Below are 27869 nucleotides of genomic sequence, written 5' to 3' on the forward strand. Positions count from 1 at the left end.
AAATGAATTTTTCATAAAAAATGTGAAAATTATAAAAATTTGAAAAAAGTTGATGTGTTTCATAAAAAAGAAATAAAAAATAAAACTAAAAACGAAAATATAAGTGAAAACAAAAGGAAAAGTAGGTGAAAAGAAAACTTCATGCACCGGCCCATTCAGTTTCTAGTCCTGTGGAGGGGGTGTGCGCCGGGTAGCAAAATGCACTCTAGTCGGCGTTTAAGGCGCCAAATAGGAGTTTGGCCTATGCTTTCTTCTCAAACAGTTGATCTTCTTCTTATTTTATGTAATACGAAGACTCGTCCAAAGTGTTTATCCATAAAAATATACTCTAAATCTCCTCTATCTATCTACTCATGTGATATAATCATAGCAGAGAAAACAACTCTATCCAAAGTAGCGTGCCTCTGACCAGCAAAATCCTAAACTATCCGAAAGTATATATACAATGGCCACATCATCTGCCGTGCCGCGTCCCCAAGTTCCAACTCCCGGCAGTCGGTCGGTCACCAGCATCCCGCGCCAAATCCAATGGGTGGTGATGCCAAATCTTAGTCTGTTGGATTCTACCCGCCAGACCACATCATTGGCCGCACAACCGTCGGTAAGTTTAGACCATTCTCAGTCGTCGCCAGTAGTCCTACCCTGTGTACAAAACAAGATGATGACACGCCGCTCCTCCCGGCAGTTCAAAGGGCCGCGTACGTAGCTCAACTGGTCGCCCAAAAAGTAGAAAGGCAACGCCAGCGCCAACTTCTAGCCGTAGCCGTAGCCGGCCGCCGGCCGCCGGCCGCCGGCTGCTTCGCAATGTTTGGGTGCAGGACTGCAGGAGCTGGTGAAGGATGCGTGCACCTTCCGTCGTAGTATTGGGTCGTGGCAACAGCTATCTTCAATTCAATTATCTAGTCCACGAGTACAAATTACGTGCCCAGCTAATTCAGCCTTCCTTTTGTGTTGTGGCAAGCCGGAGCACTTCGGGCGGTTTAAAGTTGGCAGGCGAAACGGACCTGCCCAGCAAAGACGTCCAAGTGCACATGATAGCGGTGTGCCGGATACGCACGCACCGTGCAGACGCGATGAAATCCTCACCATCCTTTATCACTCGCCAGCCTCAACCATCAATCCGGCTGGATTGCCTTCGTTCCGAAAGCACAGGCCCACCGGTCTCATCTCCTTTCTTCCCTTGTGCTCGCGTACCGACCCGGTCACCTCCCGCAGCCGCACAAAGCCAACCCCGTTACCCCGACCCGATCCGATCCGATGACGCCGCGTTCCGGGGAGATAGATAAGGCCACGCCACGCCGCGCCGATCAGGCAACAGACACCACCGTTGGGGCCGAGAGATCCCGGCACAACAGCGACGCGTATCCGACGATGCCCGCCTCATCCGGTCGACGGCGGGATCTCACATGCCGCCGCTCGTCCCGTTGCGCGCAGACCACGTTCCCCGCTGCTCTCGCCAGGGACAGCTGCGCGGTCCACCCCGAAACTTGGAAAACTCCGGCCCGCGGCACATGATTTTTCTGGCGCGCCGCGCGCGCGGTGGTGGTGCCGTCGCGGCCGGTCGCTTTCCTTGATCTCCGCGCGATTCGGCCGCGGATCATGCGCGCACGCCGAGGAATATGCCGCCCGCCCTCCCTCCCTTATCGCTTCTTCTTTGATATTTTTCTCTTTGATATTTTTGTATAAGACGGAGGCGTCTTTTGGGCGATGGCTCCGGGCGTGTTCGGTTCCAACTAACCGCCTTCCCGTGTGGATAGAACGGGAGGCGTCGACCGACCGACCCCGTGTTGCGCGCGCGAGCCGCCCGCCCCACCGGCCGGCTCCGTGGACGCGTTGGAGAAAATTTGACTCCCCACGACGGAAAGAGGCGGCCGGGTGGAAGGAAGGAAGGAAGGAAGGGATCGTACCAGTCGAACGTGTCCGAGAGTTTCCCAACACGCACAGCACAAACACGAGTCGTGGATTTCGCCCCGGAGCGAGACATGGTGGATACTTCACCACTCACACGAAGCGACTTTTGAAATTTATTAGGGAGCTACTTACTAGTTCAGCACCACGAGCTTGAACAAGTCCACCTGCTTGCCCGCGGATAAGGATTAGGGAGCACAGATTCTTGGCAGACGACCTGCTTGGATGAGCTCGGTGGTTAGTGCCACGGATTAGGACACGTAATTGTCCCCGCGACACAAAAAGTGGGTGCGTAAAAGAGAGCCTAGGCGCAGGCGCACCTGGCCTGCTGCCTGGGCATCTGCGTCGGTGGGAGAGGGCAAAACACGAGCCATGGGAACACGGAAACACAGACACCGTTTCATCACCCTAGCTTGTCGCCGGTCTGGTTGGGCCAGCAAACCAGCGGCCGTGCCATGGCAGGCGCGTGAGCTAGCTGAGCTGTCCTTGTTCTTTTCCACTGGGCGAATACGCGCCTTCCACCTGGACTGGTCGCCGGGGGCGGGTGTCCAGTTACGTACGCACAGCTCATCACTTTCGCTACCACTATTAGTACAGTCCTTAGCTTGATTCTCCTATCACGCCTCTTTTCTTATACTAATATTTCTCCATACAAGTCCGTAGTTTCAACAGTTACAATAATTCCTGGCTACATATTCAGGTCTCGAAGAAACTGATGGTAGGAGGTTGACGAGTCTACTTCTCTTTTGCCACAATAATGCAGTCCATCTAGGCGGTGTTTCCTGTTCCTGGTGACGTTGAAATGCACCATTTATCTCGTGCGTCTTTTAAGCCATAAATGGTTGTTAAGCACGAGCCCACTTTTATCCCGAGAGCTACTCCACAATGCCCCTGCCGCTCCTCCCTTTTTATCCCGTGCAATGGAAGCCAAGGGAACGCGAATAGTGCGCTAGAAACGCGACGCGGAAAACCAAACACGTTTCCATCCATGGAAGCTCATGTTACACATTTTCCGGCGAGACGTCAAATTATGTGGTGCTCCAGCACCAATGACTGACGCAAAAAGGATGGGTGAATTTGTGTAGGAGTAAATCCCAAGGATAAAAACCACGTGTCCTTTCGACAATGGGAGGGGAGGAGTGCCCCTTCAACCAAAGGAACGAGCCTCCGGTGCAGTGGAACTCGCTCTCTCCGGCTCAACCCACCAGATTTTTCCAAGTCCAAACCTCGTGCAAATTTTACTTGGCGTCTCCGTATCTCCAAAATGCTCTACACTGGTGCAGAATGGGCTGGGTCGCCGGGCATCAGTGTTTGTTTGTAATAACTGGCCGATCGATTATAGAGGTTCCGATGCACGTAAGATTTTGACAAGAGCCATTTGGAGCCACAAGCTCCTCCAAGCGATGAATTATCACCTCCTACGGTCTGTCTAATAGTAGTCGCACAGTAGGTTAGCAGGGCCACCGACGAGTCAGCTCCCAACCCCAATTGGAAGGGCAACCCAGCGGCAGCGCGCCGCGTGTCCCGGCTCCGCTCCGTTCAAAAGGAGATCGACATGGTGACTTGCAAGGCAGCAGCATCTCCTGTCCGCCACAACATGGCATGGCCTCGCAAACCAACTCCCCCAAAAGGATAATAATAATCGTGTAATAAACCTATCAGCGAACAAACTAAGGAGACGGAGGAGATAAGATCGGATCGGGGCGGCACCACCAGCAGCAGTGCAGAATCCGCCAAAGCGAAGGCATGTGGGTGGGAGTGCTCCTGCCGGTTCCTCAAAAAAAAAGGCATGTGGGTGGGAGTGGCCAACAGACTTGAACGCCACTCCGTTTTTATTTCTGAAAGGGAAATTGGGGGAAAGGCGTGGGCCGTGCTCATGGGGTCCAAGTCATCCGTGTCCAAGCGAACCTAACTTGCGCAATGGAGACACGCCGGGAACCAAAGGTGATGTCAAATTGCGTTCGGTTTCGGAGTATTAGTCAAAGCGCACTAGCACGGCGCCCAGCGTTATCCCCCGTCGTCTCGTCTATATATACCCGCCCTCCTGCCAGATTGTAAAGGTCGTGAAACACAGCGAGCAATAGCAATAGTAAGAGCAAGAACAAGAATATATCCATCCATACAGCAGCGAGCATACCTGCCTTCTCCGTGAGGTCCATTGCAATCCAGAAACCTTCAAGTATGGGCAGATCTGCAATTTCTCAGGCCCTCCCGGTGCACCAGGAGGACGAAGACCTGTTCGAGACCTCGTCATCCTTCTCCTGCGACTCCGACGACGAGGCCCAGTTCTCGGACGGCGAGGACCAGTTTGTGCCGGCTTCCCCGCCGGTGCGGAGACTCAACTCTGACAGCGTCTACGATCTGTCGTCCATCAAGGCTGAGCTCTCCGCCAAGTAAGTCTTTCAGGAAACACCTTTCTTCATATATCATCAGCACAGCACCAAAAGGGAGGTGTCCTGACCGTGATGTTCTTCTCTCTGCAGGAAAGGAGGGTTGTCCAAGTACTACCACGGAAAGTCCCAGTCGTTCGCGTGCATGTCCGAGGTGAGGTGCCTGGAGGATCTGCCCAAGAAGAGCCCCTACAAGAAGATCAAGTCATGCAGGAGCAACATCAATCTAGACGGAAACCAGAGAGATTGCCCCGTAACTGGTTCTAACAACAGCAAAGGAATCGCCAAGCAGAGCTCTGCGAGTTCCTGCGCGAATCTGATGATGGCGCGGACCAGCAGCGCCAACATGCTCTACAGGCCTCCGGCGATCCCTGTTAACAAGAGCGCGTGCCACCAGTAGGGCTCGCAGCTGCCTGGAAATGTCCGTCCATGGCTGGCCTCGCGCCTCTTCTTTGTTCCTTGATGAGGATTTTTCTTGGCGGGCGTATTAGCCTGTCAAATGTAAAGAGGCTTTTGATTCTCTCATGTTCAGGAAGATATTGATTGATTCAGTGTGTAAATAGAGAGACCGGTTGTATACCAAACATTTTTTTCACTGCAGTGGCTGATTAGCAAAATTCTCCGAGATCCGAATTCTGAGATCTTATAACTATCCTGGTTATTCTGTTTTTGAAAAAACAAATGGGACAAAGGCATAAGCCGTGCTCATCAGGTCCAAGTCATCGGTGTCCAGCAAACCTAACCTGTGCAATGTGGAGATGTCCCAATCGAAGCTGCAGAAAGAGTCTAGTTTGCACAAGGTTGGGTCTTGACGCTCGTTACTTCAAGTGAATCGCCGATTCTACACGTGAATTTCCTTGAGCCCACCCTCCGACAAGGGGTCATGGAATAATTTGATGACCGTTCTCCTATTGAAGCTTAACTTATTCTTGTCTCTTGCCCGGTGTATGTGATTGAAATCACCGCATACCAACCAACCCTTGCCGGGCTGTGGTTTTAGCGTGAGGAGCTCGGTGTAGAAAGCCTCTTTTTGATTGGTGGTCGTTGGGTCGTAAATCGTGGTTAGCCAGAAACACTCATTCGAAGCCTGAATCATTACCTTAAGAGATAGGCAGAACTCCCTGATCACAAAATCAATGCACCCCAAACTTGTTGTCATCCCATAACCAAAGGACGCCTCCTCTGGTTCCCAAAGCTAGTCGTTGAGCGAAATTTTGCAGCCTATAACCACCGAAGAAAGATGCGGTGAATTGATCAATGTTGGCCAATTTGGATTCTTAAGGACACGCGATATGACACTGGGAAGCAGAGATGGTCTCGTGGACAGTGGCACGCTCTTTCATCTTCCCTCTCAGATCATTGCCTGCTCCTGTTGTCTCAAGATATTGGACCCAAACGCCCTAAAAGCTTCCAGTTTGAGAATTTCTGGATTACTATACCTGGGTTCCAATTGTTAGGGAACGTTGCAGAAAACAAAAAATTTCCTACGGTTTCACCAAGATCCATCTATGAGTTCATCTAGCAACGAGTGATCGAATTGCATCTACATACCTTTGTAGATCACGCGCGGAAGCGTTCAAAGAATGGGGATGAGGAAGTCGTACTCGACGTGATCCAAATCACCGGAGATCCTAGCGTCGAACGGACGGCACCTCCGCGTTCAACACACGTACGGTCAGCGTGACGTCTCCTCCTTCTTGATCCAGCAAGGGGGGAGGAGAGGTTGATGAAGATCCAGCAGCACGACGGCGTGGTGGTGGATGCAGCAGTCACCGCAGCAGGGCTTCGCCGTTCTTCTGCGAGAGGGAGAGGGAGGCGCCAAGAGTCAAGGGTGCGGCTGCCCCTCCCTCCCCCCCTTTATATAGGCTCCCCAAGGGGGGGGGGGCGGCCCTAGGAGATGGGATCTCCTAGGGGGGCGGCGGCCAAGGGTGGAGTGGCCCCCAAGGCAAGTGGGGCGCCCCCCCCCACCCTAGGGTTTCCAACCCTAGGCGCAGGGGGTGGGCCAAGGGGGGCGCACCAGCCCACTATGGGCTGGTTCCCCTCCCCACTTCAGCCCATGGGGCCCTCCGGGATGGGTGGTCCCACCCGATGGACCCCCGAGACCCATCCGGTGGTTCCGGTACAATACCGGTGACTCCCGAAACTCTCCCGATGGCCGAAACTGCACTTCCTATATATAATTCTTCACCTCCGGACCATTCCGGAACTCCTCGTGACGTCCGGGATCTCATCCGGGACTCCGAACAACTTTCGGGTTACTGCATATTCATATCTCTACAACCCTAGCGTCACCGAACCTTAAGTGTGTAGACCCTACGGGTTCGGGAGACATGTAGACATGACCGAGATGGCTCTCCGGTCAATAACCAACAGCGGGATCTGGATACCCATGTTGGCTCCCACATGCTCCTCGATGATCTCATCGGATGAACCACGATGTCGAGGATTCAAGCAACCCTGTATACAATTCCCTTTGTCAATCGGTACGTTACTTGCCCGAGATTCGATCGTCGGTATCCCAATACCTCGTTCAATCTCGTTACCGGCAAGTCACTTTACTCGTACCGTAATGCATGATCCCGTGACCAGACACTTGGTCACTCTGAGCTCATTATGATGATGCATTACCGAGTGGGCCCAGAGATACCTCTCCGTCATACGGAGTGACAAATCCCAGTCTTGATCCGTGTCAACCCAACAGACACTTTTGGAGATACCCGTAGTATACCTTTATAGTCACCCAGTTACGTTGTGACGTTTGGTACACCCAAAGCACTCCTACGGTATCCGGGAGTTACACGATCTCATGGTCTAAGGAAAAGATACTTGACATTGGAAAAACTCTAGCAAACGAACTATACGATCTTGTGCTATGTTTAGGATTGGGTCTTGTCCATCACATCATTCTCCTAATGATGTGATCTCGTTATCAATGACATCCAATGTCCATAGTCAGGAAACCATGACTATCTGTTGATCAACGAGCTAGTCAACTAGAGGCTTACTAGGGACATGTTGGTGTCTATGTATTCACACATATATTACGATTTCCGGATAACACAATTATAGCATGAATAAAAGACAATTATCATGAACAAAGTAATATAATAATAATCCTTTTATTATTGCCTCTAGGGCATATTTCCAATAGTCTCCCACTTGCACTAGAGTCAATAATCTAGTTACATTGTGATGAATCGAACACCCATGGAATTCTGGTGTTGATCATGTTTTGCTCTAGGGAGAGGTTTAGTCAACGGATCTGCCCTTGAAAAGGTTGGCTTCTCCTCTTATCGGAAATGTACTGTAGTTGTCTGGGTGCTTGCATACGGAGTTCCCGGTGATCTAGTTGATGAGTATGTACGCAGGAGTGAGTCCACAGGCCTTGAGTCATGGACTCATGATACATGTTCTGCAAAGTCGTGGTTAATGTGTTTGGCATGGAGTACTTGAGAAAACTAAATGCTGATGATACAACCAGGTTGTTATCGATGAATGCTTCAAGTGGCTTTTCAGGGATGCTTGGAAGCATAGATTGTATGCATTGAGGGTGGAAGAACTATCCATTTACTTAGCAGAGGAAATAGAAGGGACATGTTGTGTTGGGGAACGTAGCAGAATTTACAATTTTCTACGCATCACCAAGATCAATCTATGGAGTTATCTAGCAACCAGGGAAAGGGGAGTGCATCTACATACCCATGTAGATCGCGAGCGGAAGCGTTCAAGAGAACGGGGTTGATGGAGTCGTACTCGTCGTGATCCAAATCACCGATGACCGAGCGCCGAACGGACGGCACCTCCGCGTTCAACACACGTACGGTTGGGAAGACGTCTCCTTCTTCTTGATCCAGCAAGGGGGAAGGAGAGGTTGATGGAGATCCAGCAGCATGACGGCGTGGTGGTGGAAACAACGGTGATCTCGACAGAGCTTCGCCAAGCTCAGCGAGAGGGAGAGCTGTCACGGGAGGGAGAGGGAGGCGCCAGGGGCTAGGGTGCGGCTGACCTCCCTCCCCCCACTATATATAGGACCCATAGGGGGGCGCCGGCCCTAGGAGATCCAATCTCCAAGGGGGGGCGGCGGCCAAGGGGGGTGGCTTGCCCCCCAAGCCAAGTGGGGCGCCCCCACCCCTAGGGTTTCCAACCCTAGGCGTAGGGGGAGGCCCAAGGGGGCGCACCAACCCATCAGGGGCTGGTTCCCCTCCCACTTCAGCCCATGGGGCCCTCTGGGATAGGTGGCCCCACCCGGTGGACCCCCGAGACCCTTCCGGTGGTCCCTGTACAATACGGTGACCCCCGAAACTTTCCCGATAGCCGAAACTGGACTTCCTATATATAATTCTTCACCTACGGACCATTCCGGAACTCCTCGTGACGTCCGGGATCTCATCCGGGACTCCGAACAACTTTCGAGTTACCGCATACTAATATCTCAACAACCCTAGCGTCACCGAACCTTAAGTGTGTAGACCCTACGGGTTCGGGAGACACGCAGACATGACCGAGACGACTCTCCGGTCAATAACCAACAGCGGGATCTGGATACCCATGTTGGCTCCCGCATGCTCCTCGATGATCTCATCGAATGAACCACGATGTCGAGGATTCAATCAATCCCGTATACAATTCCCTTATCAATCGGTATGTTACTCGCCCGAGACTCGATCGTCGGTATCCCAATACCTCGTTCAATCTCGTTACCGGCAAGTCACTTTACTCGTACCGTAATGCATGATTCCGTGATCAACCACTTGGTCACATTGAGCTCATTATGATGATGCATTACCGAATGGGCCCAAGAGATACCTCTCCGTCATACGGAGTGACAAATCCCAATCTCGATTCGTGCCAACCCAACAGACACTTTCGGAGATGCCTGTAGTGCACCTTTATAGTCACCCAGTTACGTTGTGACGTTTGGCACACCCAAAGCACTCCTACGGTATCCGGGAGTTGCACAATCTCATGGTCTAAGGAAATGGTACTTGACATTCGGAAAAGCTCTAGCAAACGAACTACACGATCTTTGAGCTATGCTTAGGATTGGGTCTTGTCCATCACATCATTCTCCTAATGATGTGATCCCGTTATCAATGACATCTAATGTCCATAGTCAGGAAACCATGACTATCTTTTGATCAACGAGCTAGTCAACTAGAGGCTCACTAGGGACGTGTTGTGGTCTATGTATTCACATATGTATTATGATTTTCGGATAACACAATTATAGCATGAACAATAGACAATTATCATGAACAAGGAAATATAATAATAACCATTTTATTATTGCCTCTAGGGCATATTTCCAACAGTCTCCCACTTGCACTAGAGTTAATAATCTAGTTACATTGTGATAAATCGAACACCCATAGAGTCCTGGTGTTGATCATGTTTTGCTCTAGGGAGAGGTTTAGTCAACGGATCTGCCACATTCAGGTCCGTATGTACTTTACAAATATGTATTTCTCCATTTTGAACACTTCCACGAATGGAGTTGAAGCGACGCTTGATATGCCTGGTCTTCCTGTGAAACCTGGGCTCCTTGGGAAGGGCAATAGCTCCAGTGTTGTCACAGAAGAGAGTCATCGGGCCCGACGCATTGGGAATGACTCCTAGGTCGGTAATGAACTTCTTCACCCAGATTGCTTCTTGTGCTGCCTCCGAGGCTGCCATGTACTCCGCTTCACATGTAGATCCCGCCACAACGCTTTGCTTGCAACTGTACCAGCTTACTGCCTCACCATTCAAAATATACACGTATCCGGTTTGTGATTTAGAGTCATTCAGATCTGTGTCGAAGCTAGCATCGACGTAACCCTTTACGACAAGCTCTTCGTCACCTTCATAAACGAGAAACATATCCTTAGTCCTTTTCAGGTACTTCAGGATATTCTTGACCGCTGTCCAGTGTTCCATGCTGGGATTACTTTGGTATCTTCCTACCAAACTTACGGCAAGGTTTACATCAGGTCTGGTACACAGCATAGCATACATGATAGACCCTATGGCCAAGGCATAGGGGACGACACTCATCTTTTCTCTATCTTCTGCCGTGGTCGGGCATTGAGCCATGCTCAATCTCATGCCTTGCAACACAGGCAAGAACCCCTTTTTTGACTGATCCATATTGAACTTCTTCAATATCTTGTCAAGGTACGTACTTTGTGAAAGACCAATGAGGCGTCTCGATCTATCTCTATAGATCTTGATGCCTAATATGTAAGCAGCTTCTCCAAGATCCTTCATTGAAAAACACTTGTTCAAGTAGGCCTTTATGCTTTCCAAGAATTCTATATCATTTCCCATCAACAGTATGTCATCCACATATAATATGAGAAATGCTAGAGAGCTCCCACTCACTTTCTTGTAAATGAAGGCTTCTCCATAAGTCTGCGTAAACCCAAACGCTTTGATTATCTCATCAAAACGAATGTTCCAACTCCGAAATGCTTGCACCAGCCCATAGATCGAGCATTGGAGCTTGCACACTTTGTCAGCATTCTTAGGATTGACAAAACCTTCCGGCTGCATCATATACAATTCTTTCTTAAGGAAACTATTAAAGAATGCCGTTTTGACGTCCATTTGCCATATCTCATAATCATAGAATGCGGTAATTGCTAACATGATTCGGACGGGCTTCAGCTTCGCTACGGGTGAGAAAGTCTCATCGTAGTCAACCCCTTGAACTTGTCGATAACCCTTAGCGACAAGCCGAGCTTTATAGATGGTCACATTACCATCCGCGTCTGTCTTCTTCTTAAAGATCCATTTATTTTCTATGACTCGCCGATCATTGGGCAAGTCAGTCAAAGTCCATACTTCGTTTTCATACATGGATCCTATCTCGGATTTCATGGCTTCCAGCCATTTGTCGGAATCTGGGCCCGCCATCGCTTCTTCATAGTTCGAAGGTTCACCGTTGTCTAACAACATGATTTCCAAGACAGGGTTGCCGTACCACTCTGGTGCGGAACGTGTCCTTGTGGACCTACGAAGTTCAGTAGCAACTTGATCTAAAGTTTCATGATCATCATCATTAACTTCCTCTCTAGTCGGTGCAGGCACCTCAGGAACATTTTCTTGAGTTGCGCCACTTTCTGGTTCAAGAGGTAATACTTCATCAAGTTCTACTTTCCTCCCACTTACTTCTTTCGAGAGAAACTCTTTCTCTAGAAAGGATCCATTCTTGGCAACAAAGATCTTGCCTTCGGATCTGAGGTAGAAGGTATACCCAATAGTTTCTTTAGGGTATCCTGTGAAGACGCATTTTTCCGACTTGGGTTCGAGCTTTTCAGGTTGAAGTTTCTTGACATAAGCACCGCATCCCCAAACTTTTAGAAACGACAGCTTAGGTTTCTTCCCAAAACATAATTCATACGGTGTCATCTCAACAGATTTCGACAGAGCCCTATTTAAAGTGAATGTGGCAGTCTCTAAAGCATAGCCCCAAAATGACAGCGGTAGATCGGTAAGAGACATCATAGATCGCACCATATCCAATAGAGTGCGATTACGACGTTCGGACACACCATTGCGCTGAGGTGTTCCAGGCGGCGTGAGTTGTGAAACTATTCCACATTTTCTTAAATGCGTGCCAAATTCGTGACTCAAGTATTCTTCCCCACGATCTGATCGCAAGAACTTGATTTTCCTGTTACGTTGATTCTCAACCTCACTCTGAAATTCCTTGAACTTTTCAAAGGTCTCAGACTTGTGTTTCATTAAATAGACATACCCATATCTACTCAAGTCATCAGTGAGGGTGAGAACATAACGATAGCCACCACGAGCCTCAACACTCATTGGACCGCACACATCAGTATGTATGATTTCCAATAAGTTGGTTGCTCGCTCCATTGTTTCTGAGAACGGAGTCTTGGTCATTTTACCCATGAGGCATGGTTCGCACGTGTCAAATGATTCGTAATCAAGAGACTCTAAAAATCCATCTGCATGGAGCTTCTTCATGCGTTTGACACCTATGTGACCAAGGCGGCAGTGCCACAAGTATGTGGGACTATCATTATCAACCTTACATCTTTTGGTATTCACACTATGAATATGTGTAGCATTATGCTCGAGATTCATTAAGAATAAACCATTCACCATCGGAGCATGACCATAAAACATATCTCTCATATAAATAGAACAACCATTATTCTCGGATTTAAATGAGTAGCCATCTCGAATTAAACGAGATCCTGATACAATGTTCATGCTCAAAACTGGCACTAAATAACAATTATTGAGGTTTAAAACTAATCCCGTAGGTAAATGTAGAGTTAGCGTGCCGACGGCGATCACATCGACCTTGGAACCATTCCCGACGCGCATCGTCACCTCGTCCTTCTCCAGTCTCCGCTTATTTCGCAGCTCCTGCTTTGAGTTACAAATGTGAGCAACTGCACCGGTATCAAATACCCAGGAGCTACTACGAGTACTGGTAAGGTACACATTACATGTATATCACATATACCTTTCGTTTTGCCGGCCTTCTTGTCCGCTAAGTATTTGGGGCAGTTCCGCTTCCAGTGACCACTTTCCTTGCAATAAAAGCACTCAGTCTCGGGCTTGGGTCCATTCTTTGGCTTCTTCCCGACAGCTTGCTTGCCGGCGCGGCAACTCCCTTGCCGTCCTTCTTGAAGTTCTTCTTACCCTTGCCTTCCTTGAACTTAGTGGTTTTATTCACCATCAACACTTGATGTTCCTTTTTGACTTCTACCTCTGCTGATTTCAGCATTGCAAATACTTCAGGAATGGTCTTTTCCATCCCCTGCATATTGAAGTTCATCACAAAGCTCTTGTAGCTCGGTGAAAGCGACTGAAGGATTCTGTCAATGACCGCGTCATCCGGGAGATTAACTCCCAGCTGAGTCAAGCGGTTATGTAACCCTGACATAGTGAGTATGTGCTCACTGACAGAACTATTTTCCTCCATCTTACAGCTGAAGAACTTGTCGGAGACTTCATATCTCTCGACCCGGGCATGAGCTTAAAAAACCATTTTCAGCTCTTCGAACATCTCATATGCTCCGTGTCTCTCAAAACGCTTTTGGAGCCCCGGTTCTAAGCTGTAAAGCATGCCGCACTGAACGAGGGAGTAATCATCAGCACGTGTCTGCCAAGCGTTCATAACGTCTTGTTCCGCAGGGAGAACAGGTGCGTCACCTAGCGGTGCTTCTAGGACATAATCTTTCTTTGCAGCTATGAGGATGATCCTCAGGTTCCGGACCCAGTCCGTATAATTGCTGCCATCGTCTTTCAGCTTGGTTTTCTCTAGGAATGCGTTGAAGTTGAGGACAACGTTGGCCATTTGATCTACAAGACATATTGTAAATATTTTAGACTAAGTTCATCTATTTAATGAACTCCCACTCAGATAGACATTCCTCCAGTCATCTAAGTATAACATGATCCGAGTTAACTAGGACGTGTCCGATCATCACGTGAGACGGACTAGTCAACATCGGTGAACATCTTCATATTGATCGTATCTTCTATACGACTCATGCTCGACCTTTCGGTCTTCTGTGTTCCAAGGCCATGTCTGTACATGCTAGGCTCGTCAAGTCAACCTAAGTATTTGCATGTGTAAATCTGTCTTACACCCGTTGTATGTGAACGTTGGAATTTATCACACCCGATCATCACGTGGTGCTTCGAAACAACAAACTGTCGCAACGGCGCACAGTTAGGGGGAACACTTTCTTGAATTATTATGAGGGATCATCTTATTTACTACCGTCGTTCTAAGTAAACAAGATGCAAAAACATGATAAACATCACATGCAATCAAATAATAATAGTGACATGATATGGCCAATATCACATAGCTCCTTTGATCTCCATCTTGGGGCTCCATGATCATCTTGTCACCGGCATGACACCATGATCTCCATCATCATGATCTCCATCATCGTGTCTCCATGAAGTTGCTTGCCAACTATTACTTCTATTACTATGGCTAACACGTTTAGCAATAAAGTAAAGTAATTTACATGGCGTTTCTCAATGACACGCAGGTCATACAAAAAATAAAGACAACTCCTATGGCTCCTGCCGGTTGTCATACTCATCGACATGCAAGTCGTGATTCCTATTACAATAGCATGAACATCTCATACATCACATATATATCATTCGTCATTCATCATAACTTTGGCCATATCACATCACAAAACACTTGCTGCAAAAACAAGTTAGACGTCCTCTAATTGTTGTTGCAAGTTTTGTGTGGTTGCAATAGGGTTCTAGCAAGAACGTTTTCTTACCTACGTGAAAGCCACAACGTGATTTGTCAACTTCTATTTACCCTTCATAAGGACCCTTTTCATCGAATCCGCTCCAACTAAAGTGGGAGAGACAGACACACGCCAGCCACCTTATGCAACTAGTGCATGTCAGTCGGTGGAACCGGTCTCACGTAAGCGTACGTGTAAGGTTGGTCCGGGCCGCTTCATCCCACAATACTGTTGAAGCAAAATAAGACTAGTAGCGGCAAGAAAGTTGACAACATCTACGCCCACAACAAATTGTGTTCTACTCGTGCAAAGAGAACTACGCATAGACCTAGCTCATGATGCCACTGTTGGGGAACGTTGCAGAAAACAAAAAATTTCCTACTGTTTCACCAAGATCCATCTATGAGTTCATCTAGCAACGAGTGATCGGATTGCATCTACATACCTTTGTAGATCACGCGCGGAAGCGTTCAAAGAACGGGGATGAGGAAGTCGTACTCGACGTGATCCAAATCACTGGAGATCCTAGCGCCGAACGGACGGCACCTCCGTGTTCAACACACGTACGGTCAGCGTGACGTCTCCTCCTTCTTGATCCAGCAAGGGGGGAGGAGAGGTTGATGAAGATCCAGCAGCACGACGGCGTGGTGGTGGATGCAGCAGTCACCGCAGCAGGGCTTCGCCGTTCTTCTGCGAGAGGGAGAGGGAGGCGCCAAGAGTCAAGGGTGCGGCTGCCCCTCCCTCCCCCCTTTATATAGGCTCCCCAAGGGGGGGGGGGGCGCCGGCCCTAGGAGATGGGATCTCCTAGGGGGACGGCGGCCAAGGGTGGAGTGGCCCCCAAGGCAAGTGGGGCGCCCCCCTCCCACCCTAGGGTTTCCAACCCTAGGCGCAGGGGGTGGGCCAAGGGGGGCGCACCAGCCCACTATGGGTTGGTTCCCCTCCCCACTTCAGCCCATGGGGCCCTCCGGGATGGGTGGTCCCATCCGATGGACCCCCGGGACCCATCCGGTGGTCCCGGTACAATACCGGTGACTCCCGAAACTCTCCCGATGGCCGAAACTGCACTTCCTATATATAATTCTTCACCTCCGGACCATTCCGGAACTCCTCGTGACGTCCGGGATCTCATCCGGGACTCCAAACAACTTTCGGGTTACTGCATATTCATATCTCTACAACCCTAGCGTCACCGAACCTTAAGTGTGTAGACCCTACGGGTTCGGGAGACATGTAGACATGACCGAGATGGCTCTCCGGTCAATAACCAACAGCGGGATCTGGATACCCATGTTGGCTCCCACATGCTCCTCGATGATCTCATCGGATGAACCACGATGTCGAGGATTCAAGCAACCCCGTATACAATTCCCTTTGTCAATCGGTACGTTACTTGCCCGAGATTCGATCGTCGGTATCCCAATACCTCGTTCAATCTCGTTACCGGCAAGTCACTTTACTCGTACCATAATGCATGATTCCGTGACCAGACACTTGGTCACTCTGAGCTCATTATGATGATGCATTACCGAGTGGGCCCAGAGATACCTCTCCGTCATACGGAGTGACAAATCCCAGTCTTGATCCGTGTCAACCCAACAGACACTTTCGGAGATACCCGTAGTATACCTTTATAGTCACCCAGTTACGTTGTGACGTTTGGTACACCCAAAGCACTCCTACGGTATCCGGGAGTTACACGATCTCATGGTCTAAGGAAAAGATACTTGACATTGGAAAAACTCTAGCAAACGAACTATACGATCTTGTGCTATGTTTAGGATTGGGTCTTGTCCATCACATCATTCTCCTAATGATGTGATCTCGTTATCAATGACATCCAATGTCCATAGTCAGGAAACCATGACCATCTGTTGATCAACGAGCTAGTCAACTAGAGGCTTACTAGGGACATGTTGGTGTCTATGTATTCACACATGTATTACGATTTCCGGATAACACAATTATAGCATGAATAAAAGACAATTATCATGAACAAGGAAATATAATAATAATCGTTTTATTATTGCCTCTAGGGCATATTTCCAACACCAACAATTGCCCGTGAGGCTTGGGATGCCCCGTCTGATGTCCTGTTCCATAAGCTACCTTCATGCATGCACTAGGTTCTTTCATGCATGCTTAAGTGTTGGAGTAAGAGATTGTTCTCGTCGGCAAAGATCCGGCTTCACATGGCGCTGCAGGTCATCCTTCATCTCGACATCGCTCAGGATAACCGGCCTCTCTCGCCCGAGGAGGCCGATCTGCGAGCTAGACTCAAGAGGTGTGTTATCGGTCTGGCCATCATAGTCCGGACTAGGAAAAAGCAATGTGCCCGGGCCGAAAACCTCAAGGAAGGGGATGCCAACATTAGGTTCTTTCACCTAAGGGTGAATGTGAGAAGAAGGAAAAAAATTATCCACCGACTGAAGCTCACACGACGAAAAGAAAAAGGCGGCAAACGATCATTTCAAGAAAAATTTCCACAAAGCACAGAGGCGGACTAAGGACTTCAACTGGGAGGCCCTTCACTTTGAGAACGGAGAATTATCTGGCCTTGGCGACAATATCTGCGAAGCCGAGGTGCTTGCCACCATTACCCAACTGCCCGAGGACAAGGCCCCTGGCCCCGACGGTTTCACCGGATCCTTCTTCAAATCTTGTTGGGAATTCACAAAAGGGGACATGATGAATGCGATCAATTCCTTCTCAAACTTACAAATGGCAAACTTACATTGGCTCAACTCGGTGAATATAGTGTTACTAACCAAGAAGGATGGCGTGGAAGATATTACAGACTTCCGCCCGATCAACTTGATCCACTTTTTTGCAAAAATCACTGCGAAGATCATGGCTAATAGACTAGCTCCATTCATGAATAAACTGGTTTCTAGATCCCAAAGCGCTTTTATCAAGACTAGAAGCATACACGACAACATTATGTTTGTCAAAGGCTTCACCACGCGCTTGCATCAAAATAGAACACTAACTCTTCTCCTCAAGCTAGATACCAAAAAGATTTCAACTCGATTCGTTGGGACTACATGCTCGACTTGCTGCAGCGTCGCGACTTCCCTGCTAAATTTAGAAACTGGATTTCCGCTCTATGGGTCTCATCCTCTTCGAGGGTGCTTCTCAATGGCATGCCCCGGGATCCAATTAAACTTGGGCAGGGGTTGCGGCAGGGGCGATCTGCTATCCCCCTTACTCTTCGTCATCGCCATTGATCCCCTACAACAACCCCTAATTAAAGCCACGGATCATGGCCTCCTCCATTGTCTGGGGGGTCGTACAACGACTATCTACACTTCTTTGTATGTCAGGGACGCCGAGATTTTTGTTGCTCCGATCAAGGAGGATATTGACCACCTATCAGCCGTTTTGACTGCTTCTGGAGAAGTGACGGTCTTGATCACCAATCCGCTAAAAAGCATGGTTGCCCTCATTCGTTGTCGCTACCTTGACCTCGACGCGATCCTGCACAGCTTTCCGACAAAATGGATCAGCTTACCAATGCAATACCTAGGGCTATCGGTATCCACTCATTGTCTCAAGAAGTCAGATTGTCAATTCCTGGTGGATAAGGCGGCGGCCAAGCTTCCGCCATGGCAAGGAAAAAACGTCAACACGCTTGGTTGTGCCGCTCTCGTCAAATCAGTGTTGACATCCCTGGTTATCTATCACATTACAACACTAGATATACCCCCGAGGACCAAAGCAAGCATCACCAAGATTCAACGTGCCTTCCTGTGGGCAAGAACCGAGCAGGTCTCTGGGAAAATGCAAAGTAAACTGGAAGACGGTCTGTCGACCTACCAACCTCAGCAGTCTGACATTCTGGACCTCGACAAGTTTGCTAGAGTTCTTAGACTTCGGTGGTTGTGGTTTGCCTGGGTGGACCCAGGGAGGGCTTGGGTCAGTTTAGAAACCCCTTGTGACAATGAAGACGTGGAGCTTTTCTATGCGGCAACAACTATCAGCATTGGCAACAGATTGACGGCTAGCTTTTGGCACTCGCCATGGCTAAATGGACAAAAGCCTAAGGACATCGCTCTGGGCATCTTCACTCTCTCTAAGCGCACCGCTTATTGCATTGACAAGGCTTAAATAACAACGAGTGGGCCCGACACATCCACATGCAGGGCAACCTTTCGGTGACCCTCATCCAGCAACTCTATTCTCTTTGGTGCAAGTCCCGGGAGGTTCAGCTCGTCCCGAGCGAGCGAGATGGGATTCGATGAAAATTCACAGCGGATGCCTGCTACTCCACATCCACCGCTTGCAGAATGCAGTTTGCCCGATTGATCAAGTCAGAAATGCCTACGATGGTCTGGAAAATTTGGGCCCTTCCGAAGATTAAATTGGTCTCCCGGCTGATACTGCAGGATAGAGTCTGGACGGCGGACAGACTGCTTGGTAGGGGTTGGCCAAACTGTGGCCTTTGTCAGCTATGCAAGAGGGTACCGGAATCTGTGGCCCACATAATGTTCAAATGTTGATTCACGATAAGGGTCTGGAACTCCATCTACAATGGTTGGGTTGGCAATCGGTCACACCTATATGGAGCGACATTAACACGGTCAAACAATGGTGGAATGCGGCCAATGGACAACCAGATACTCAAGGTAGGCGGTATACTAATTGCAAATGCTTGTATGCTGGGAGATCTGGAATGAAAGAAATGCTCGAGTCTTCCATAACAAGGCATCGTTACCCACTCGCGTAGTGGCGAAGGTTAGGGAAGAAGCAAAAACTTAAGCAGTGGCATGGGCTAGATCTCTGGGCAACATTTTACCCAGAGTGCTTCGCTGTTGGACTTGTCATGTACTCCCTCCGTTCCAAAATAGATGACTCAATTTTGTACTAACTTTGTACTAGAGTTAGTATAAAGTCGAATCATCTATTTTGGAACGGAGCGAGTAATCGTTAAAAAAATATTTAATGAGATGAGGCAAAAAAAATTGCCTCCGTTTAAAAAAACGGAATTGCTATGCGGACGATTTCAGTCTGCACGACGGCTAGACGACGCCAAATCCAGCCGTCCAATGCACTTTGATGACATGAATGGACGAAGTGGCATGCCCTGTCGTCCAGAATTCGTCCACACACGTCGTGTGTAGCAGCGCTCAAAAAAAAAAAACTTGTGCAATGTAAACACCCCGGAGCCAACGGTGACGTCACTGACCTTTACAAATTGCGTTCGGTTTCGGAGTATTAGTCAAAGCGCACTAGCACGGCGCCCAGCGTTATCCCCATCGTCGCAGCTGGGGCTCTATATATACCCACCCTCCTGCCAGATTGTAAAGGTCGTGAAACAGAGCAAGCAAGAGCAAAGTCCAAGAGCAAGAATATATCCATCCATACAGCAGCCCAGCAAGAATATATCCTTTCCTTTCTCCTAGAGGTCCTTCCGTTGCGTTCCAGAAACCAGAAACTTGCAAGCATGGGCAGATCTGCTGGAGCTCCTCGGGTCCTCCCGGCGCACCAGGAAGACGAGGACCTGTTCGAGACCCCCTCCTCCTTCTCCTGCGACTCCGACGACGAGGCCCAGTTTTCAGACGGCGAGGACCAGTTTGTGCCGGCGGCGCAGCCGGTGCGGAGATTGAATTCCGACGGCGTCTACGATCTGTCGTCCATGAAGGCTGAGCTCTCTGCCAAGTAAGTCTCCGAGGAACTTAGTAGCCTCCTTGACAAGTTCATCAACATATATACTGTATGTATGTATGTGCAGCAGCCAGCAGCAAAAGGGAGGTTTCCTGACCGTGATGTTCTTCTCTTTGCAGGAAAGGGCTGTCAAAATACTACGACGGGAAGTCCCAGTCGTTCGCGTGCATGTCCGAGGTGAGGTGCCTGGAGGATCTGCCCAAGAAGAGTCCCTACAAGAAGATCAAGCCGTGCAGGAGCAACATCGATCTAGATGGGAACCAGACAGCTTGCCCCGTACCTGCTCCCAACACCAGCAGCAAGGGAATCGCCAAGCAGAGCTCCTGCGCGAATCTGATGATGGCGCGGACCAGCAGCGCCAACATGCTCTACAGGCCTCCGGCGATCCCTGTCAACAAGAGCGCGTGCCATCAGTAGGGCTCGCAGCTGAAAAAAATGTCTGTCCATGGCTGGCCTCGCGTCCCTTCTTTGTTCCTTGATGAGGATTTTTCTTGGCGGGAGTATTAGCTTGTCAAATGTACTAAGAGGCTTTTACTTCTCTCATGTTCTTCAGGAAGACATATTGTTCAGGAAGGCATTGATTGATTCGGTGTGTAAATAGAGACCGGTTGTATACCAAACATTTTCTTTCGATTAACAAAGATTATCTAAGATCCGAATTCTGAGCCATGGTACATGGCCTTTGACCATCCTGGTTATTTCTCAACATAACAAGGAGTACAAAGTAGCATGGCCAAAACAGAGAGCGGTCCTTTGGGTATCAGAGATGGAAGAATGTTTTACTCCCGCCGATTCAGTACTAAAGTTGTACTAAGTGAGCAACAAGTAATATGGATCATAGGGAATACAACTACAAATATTTCCCAGTGGAAAAAAGAATGGTGTGTCTTCACTGATTGCCAACCAAAAAATAGCTCTGCCTGATGCTTCAAGTGTTAAAACTCTTGGCGGGTGCTGTGAACACAACCCTGAATCATCTCGGTGATAGATGTTTGAACAAAACTTGTTATTTGGCAACAACACTGTGGGAAGACAATCCTGTCCCAGTGCGCCTTAGTAGTGTCAGTGGCTGTTAGAAAGCGTAGTCATAGATGGCCTGTGCAACTCCATCTTCGTCGTTGGTGGCCCCAATTACATTTGCCACTGCTTTGGTCTTCTCGGCGCCGTTTGCCAGAGCGACACCCAGTGATGCTAGCTGTAGCATTTCTATGTCATTTTCTCCATCTCCAATTGCCATTACCTTGCAGAAAAAGGTTACAAAGTTAGAAATAATGCAAGTACCGGTAGTATTGGCGGCCAAACAAATTTTAAAATTTCGAGGATTCAACGGAAGCTTAGGGTATTATCTATTTGAAATGAGATTATAAATTTTGGCCATGTTATTTAGAACAAAGGAAATTATCAAGACTAGATTTGTAACTGAAGGAAGTGAGAGAAGAAAATGCAGCAACATTTGACTTGCACCATGGAAGATGTATAGGGGAACTTAGACAACTTATACCTCGTCCGGACTAATGCAGAGATGGTCCAGCAAAATCTTCACCCCGGTGCCCTTCGAAGTTGCAGGTGGTACAAGCTCAAGCATATCAGGCTGTGCCTGAAGAACACCAGCCCTTTCTTCTATTGCCTTTGTCCAGTATGGCCTCAATGTGGAAGAAACTCCCTCAGAAGTTCCAATGAACACTAGTTTCTGGACATGAAAATTATGGCATAGTCAAGCTATAACAGATCTTAACGTTCTCAAACTGCCAAATCTTTTCTTCTTTAAAGATCCAAATATTTTTATAAACTGATGACTATGTCCATATATAAATGCAGATGCAATAAAAAACAGCAGCTTATTTGTTCCACCCATAGAAGTTGTGCGCGCTAAAAAAATAGTTGATCTTTGACGAACTATTAAATCTTTGGTCGGCCACATGGACTTATTCATATTATACAAATGTTTATCAGAATGTGATTAAGAAAATGTCACTAATCCTTATGCTATAAGGTTTGAAGTGAAGGAACTAGTAAAATGATTCATACAGAACTGATCTCAGACTTGTAATTGACACAAAAAATAGCTTTGAAAATAAGTACAGCACCTGTATCTCAGCTGTTCCTAAAAGCTGATCAATAGATGACACTATTTCAGCCTGCAAGAAGAATCCCATGTAAATCAATAAGAATAGAAACATTTGGGATTCACAAAAGAATGGATAAGTAAACCCCATCATACCTTAGGTTCATGGTACACATCATGGAGAGAATCAACCAATGGATGCTCAAACATAGAAAAACACCGATCCTGGCTAAATGCTACTAATGGTATCTTGTGCTCCAAAGAATATAAGAATGCCTGCAGCATGCAAATAAAGTGTCACTAATGTTGCAGATGTAGAAGTATTTACTGGGGAGATAGTTACCAGATGGGCATGGATGACCTCCAACCATAGTAAAACACAAGATGTTGCTTACCTCTCGGCATACTTCTTGGTTCAATGTATTTCTATAAATTTCTCTCCCTTTCAAACCATAAACCAACAGCCCCTACAATTGAAGATTCGAATTTATGAAAATGGCGACAACGCTCATGGGAATAATCAATTTTGCTCTTATTTATAGATGAGAACAATGGTTTATATTTCTGAAACAGCATACTACAATAGAACAATCCTAACTCATTTTAAAACAAATGAATCACAACTCGCTTTAATATACAGCATGTGAGGTAGCATCAAGTTTAGACTAGCATATTACAGAAGTGAGTACAAGCACAGAACCTCATGGTCTCATCAAATGACGTCATCAGCTTTTCATGGTCATATTTGTGCAAGCTTCTAATAAACATGTTTTGAACAGGCTATCAACAGGGATATCGACAGCACACTTCCTATTCTAGGAACACATACATAGCCAGTTTTTGAACACAGGGAGATAAGAATGGTTGGCCTATTCAGAACCAAGTTCGACACCATAAGCGGTACATGAGCCAAAAAGGTAATTTATAACAAAGGGTACTTTCATCTTTGCTGGCTGGTTATGTCACTCTAATGAAGATTAGATGGGTATTTTGACTTCACTAACAAACACTAAAGACTCGAGCTTATATCCATACACATCATCCAAAATAATGACCTGTCTCTGTTGACCACTGCGCGAGGTCTAGCCAGAAGCTGGAGCCTTGACAGGTTCGCGAATCTCAAAATTTCACAGGCCTCAAATGTGGGTTTTGAGTAACTCGCATGACGTCAAATCGACTGTAGTTCCCTTTTTATTATTGAAGGTGTAAGTTCTAACTGCCACCATTGATCTAGACCTATTGTAATGATCTAATATGGAGTAGCAGAATATGTTTTTAAAGGAACTTCAAGTATGCTTTATTCCAAGCAGATTTGGTTAGGGTGTCAATTTGGTTATGTGTCAAGTAGAATGCATTCTACAGAACATACATGAGAACATACAAATATGCACCTCCATTGGCATATATCTCTAACCTAGCAGAATGCTAGCATGTGAACATGATCAGGATGAGTAAAGATGCTGCATTTTCACTACTGCGTCAAGACAATTTCTTTCTTACAAGAGTATTTTCCATGAAAACATACTTTCCACCTACCTGAAGAAATATACCAGGCGAAGATTCTGAAACAATGCCATTTCTTCCAGATAAATCAACCATATTAAGAGCATCAATGGCAGCTGGGCGCGTCTGTTTCCAAAGTGAGCATGGATAGAAAACAATTATCAGCATTCCGAGTTTCTGATAAATATCACAATACCAAACGGAAATAATAAGTAACATAAGAGCAAACTTCTGAGCTCCGTTAATTCCATTCAAGACCACAGAAACAATGTAAATGAGAAGATTCATCCAAACACCAAGGGTCAGTCCAGATGGGCAGCTTTTCGTAAATTTCTTAGTTAAGATTTAGATGTTTTTGTCTCGGTCCAGAAAAAAGATGTGGTACCAGTGGAAACAGCGGGCCCTGAGAGCATTAAAAATAGATTATGCAATGTTCATGGTGATTTTTTTTACTTGACAGTCTAATAAATGAGGCAGCTGGTGTGTCATGGGGAAGAGGCCCTTGTGTCCCCAGCAAGTGGCCAATGTTCCTACATAGCTGCTTGTCTAGCAACTGACTTATTCAATGACCTGCCTGATACAGTACAGTGACCTGTCTGCTCCTGCAAGACTCATTGACTCCATTCTCCGATGAGCTTCTTTCAAGCTCTGGAGAATCTGTTCTACAGTTACCCACTTCTGGGGCAATCCCATCTTGTAAAAACCTTTTTTTCTGTGAGATAACTTCTCACAATGTTTAAGTGTTCAATGCAATGTCACTAATAAGCTTATCAAAACAAAAATGCTGAAATGGGATTTGAAACAAGGGTGAAACATTTGACTGAAAGATTTAGTGGGATAGTAAACTTCATCACTGGTACATTTCTGGTTCAGAAAAATATAAAAGATACCCAAACTGGGCCTCAGCTAAGAGAGGGCCTCAGTATCTCCAATCTCTAGAAAGATCAATCGAATTTAGCATCTTGATAATCTAACATGTACCGAGACAATCTATTGGCTTAAATGGTACTCCCTCCGTCCCATAATATAAGACGTTTTTGCAAGCTAACATAGCTTGCAAAAACGTCTTATATTATGGGACTGAGGGAGTATATAATACTATTTCTCTTCTAGGAACAATTAGTCATTGGTCAAACAGCAAGGGAAAACTCTTAATACCTTTCCTGTGGCAATAACTATGTTTACACCTCTTGACCTAGCTTCCTTTAGAGCTTCTGCATTCCTTGCTGTTACTTGACTTTTACTGTTGAGCAATGTACCTAGTCACAAAAAAGAACATAATCAAAAACCATGTAAATATAATTATATTCTAGAGTGAAAATATCAAATGTGAGCAACCAGCAAGGGATAAGGGATGTACCATCCATATCACAGAAGATATATTTGAATTTTGGTCTATAAAATCTTAGGCTGCCAGCTCTCTTTAGACTGTTTGTTACTTGTCCTGTAAACATTCTTAGACAGCAATAACTAGATTACACCATCATATGAGTGATATGCATTTCAAGACACAGAAGGCAAGGAGAGTAATTACAGAGAGGCCAAAAAAACATACCATCTAATGTTTCTGTGTTAGGCTTGCTCAAATCAGGAGCGTTCTTAGCAAGACCTTTCCCTTTCCACCTTAGACTTTTTAAAATGAGCAGCTCCTCCTTCTCCATTTCCATTGCAGCCTCATCACTAATCTGACGGTCAAAACCCAGAAGACGTAACAGGCCACGAACCTAGTACAGAATACAAGGAAATAATCATTTTGTGTGTAATAAATAACATCCCGTGCAGCAATTAACATAAACCACTCCAAAGTTCAAACAGGGGGGCAGGGGCAATTAGTCGTATAACAACCGTAAAGGATCATACCACTAGTGTCCGCAGTTCATCAAGAAGGGTATGGCCTCTCGCCTCAGCTTGCCTTGCAGCTGTTTCCACGGATATTACTATATCACCCAACATAAGCTGCAATAAGAAAACAGTGAGAGAGAGTGAGGCAAGGCTAAAGGTAAAGACAGAAAGAAAATAAATAAAATGCTGATTCGGTCTTACAGTAGGAACATCCAGATCGGGAATGAACTGTGACACTGAGAGCATATCAGTAGCGCAGTCCTTGCCTCTCCATTCTTTGTTAAGATTCTGGATGAAGTTATCGTTGCATAGCAACACAGAAACCTCAACCTTTTCATACTTCCCGACGTCACTTATTGAAGTGTCTCGTGTTTTGTAGTTATACTCCAGAAGTCCATCTAGTGCAATTTTCATCGCCATAGGAACATTTAATTTCATGATTTCTATAACGTTCTGCATACACATTAAGGAAAACAAAGATCAACAAACACTAACCCAACCAATTGCAAACGTGAACAGCTGAACATAATAAATCACCGTGAGGGACATAAACTATCGCGAGAGAAAATCATCCCAGAACTCCAGTTGTACATAAGTGCAGTAGTGCACGTAGATTACCAGTAATAGAGCTCCCTGAACCACTAGGTGCTACTCCCTATTGGTAAATGACAATCACGACCAGTTTGAAACGATACTACATGACTTATCACAATACCAACAGTCCAGAGTTTACAGGGGAGCAAATGAGTACCCTTTAGGGTATTCTCTGACCCTCTCTAGTACAACTAAATGAACTAAATTTTCATAACTCACATCACTTTTGAAAATTTAGTTCATTTGATTGAACTGAGGAGGGTCACAGGGTACACTTAGAGTCACAAATTTGCATCCTAAAGAGTTTATATATTGTTTAGAAATATCAGAGTAACGCTCGATGATACATCATCCGAGTAGTGCTGCACACAATACAACTTTTGCCATCATTTCCATCTGAATTTCCTATGACGCTTTTTAAAGCAGTGGTAGGTAGCCGCGATACAGAGAGGTTTGATTAAATGGAATGTGTACCAGCACTTCGCCGTCGTCGGGCAAATCATCCTCGACGCTGATGCGGGCGCAGAGCTCTATCTCGCTCTCCTTGGGCGGGGGCGGGGGCGGGGGCGCAGGGTCCTGCGGCGGCTCTCGCTTCGCCGCCGCCTGCCCGCGCCGCGCCCTTCGGAAGCCGCGTATGCCAGAAAGGAATCCCGCGAAAGGCTGCGCGAAGCGGGAGGGCTCGGGGGTGGGCGTGAACCCCCGCGAGGAGAGCAGGGAGGCCGTGGACGCCGCCGCGGGGAGGTGCGGGAGGAGCGGCGTGGAGCTGAGCAGCGCCGCGCCGCGGAGGGGCGGGGAGAGATGGAGGTGCGAGCGCGAGGCGAACGGGAGGGCCCGCGATACGATGCGCGCCATGGTCGCGCTCGCGCGGCGGCCGGCGGCGGAGAGATGGAAGACGAGCCGAAAGGGAGGGAGGGGTTTTGTGGTTTCCTTCTTTGGTTTTAGTTTGGCTCTGCTTTGGCTCGTCCGCTTTGTAGCATTTTCGCACCTTGCTGCACGTAGTAGAAGTTTGTGCCTTTGTGGAAGATTTTTTTTTTTGTGTGGCAAAAATGAGTTTATTCCAACATTATAGGGTTACAATCGAGAGGTAGAAGTTCATCAATACAAGATGGCCCTCTCCAGAGTCATACAATAATGCTGCACTTAATGGTACAACGTGTGTCAATCTGTTAGCTTATTTTGATCGTGTCTAATCTTGTGTGGAATGACCCCAGTCTAACATCAACGATTTAATCTTAGCAACCAGGTGTTCATAGGTTGAGCGAGCTAACTAGTGCCATATAATGTCGCCAAAGCCTTTGAAGAGTTTGACCGTACGATGTAAAGTATTGCAGAACCAACACCATGCCTTGCATCAATGTGTGAATGTCCGCTTCAAGCGCATCATTACGGTGGAATAAGAATCGGTAAGCTACGAAATAATACTACAATCGTGTTTCCTTGGGATCATACCCGCTGCCGCTATCCCATCCTACACGGGAAATGTGTCGTCCATTGACAAGGCAACCTAGTTTATTAATGGTGGGGCCATGATAGAGGGGGGACCAAAATCTTTGACTCCGGTCCCCTAGTGAACTCATCAATGGGGCATCTTTCCTTTTCCTTTTGAACAATCACCAAGGGGGAGAGGGTCCCCACCTGAATATATTACTCAAAGGCCCAAAA

The 27869-nt window shown here is 47.2% G+C and overlaps 3 protein-coding genes across 3 annotated transcripts; 2 read left to right on the top strand and 1 right to left on the bottom strand.

The window, feature by feature from the left end:
- Window positions 1–3952: 3952 nt before the first annotated feature.
- On the top strand, window positions 3953–4898 carry LOC147980269 (uncharacterized). Its single transcript, XM_087547472.1, has 2 exons — window positions 3953–4301; window positions 4392–4898. The coding sequence occupies exons 1-2, from the start codon at window positions 4090–4092 to the stop codon at window positions 4696–4698; spliced, it is 519 nt and encodes a 172-aa protein (XP_087403598.1). The 5' UTR covers window positions 3953–4089; the 3' UTR covers window positions 4699–4898.
- A 14937-nt stretch (window positions 4899–19835) lies between these two features.
- On the top strand, window positions 19836–20862 carry LOC147980270 (uncharacterized). Its single transcript, XM_087547474.1, has 2 exons — window positions 19836–20197; window positions 20323–20862. The coding sequence occupies exons 1-2, from the start codon at window positions 19983–19985 to the stop codon at window positions 20618–20620; spliced, it is 513 nt and encodes a 170-aa protein (XP_087403600.1). The 5' UTR covers window positions 19836–19982; the 3' UTR covers window positions 20621–20862.
- Window positions 20863–21070: 208 nt separating this feature from the next.
- On the bottom strand, window positions 21071–27156 carry LOC147980271 (haloacid dehalogenase-like hydrolase family protein). Its single transcript, XM_087547473.1, has 12 exons — window positions 26682–27156; window positions 25815–26066; window positions 25632–25727; window positions 25327–25495; window positions 25132–25215; window positions 24930–25030; window positions 23805–23897; window positions 22664–22735; window positions 22425–22544; window positions 22291–22341; window positions 21705–21893; window positions 21071–21443 (listed from the first exon to the last, which is right to left on the bottom strand). The coding sequence occupies exons 1-12, from the start codon at window positions 27057–27059 to the stop codon at window positions 21276–21278; spliced, it is 1773 nt and encodes a 590-aa protein (XP_087403599.1). The 5' UTR covers window positions 27060–27156; the 3' UTR covers window positions 21071–21275.
- Between the last annotated feature and the right edge of the window lie 713 nt (window positions 27157–27869).

The sequence above is a fragment of the Triticum urartu genome, chromosome 3A (assembly GCF_056163025.1).
Source record: "Triticum urartu cultivar PI428250 chromosome 3A, HENAU_Tu73, whole genome shotgun sequence".
In the NCBI taxonomy this organism is placed as follows: Eukaryota; Viridiplantae; Streptophyta; class Magnoliopsida; order Poales; family Poaceae; genus Triticum; species Triticum urartu.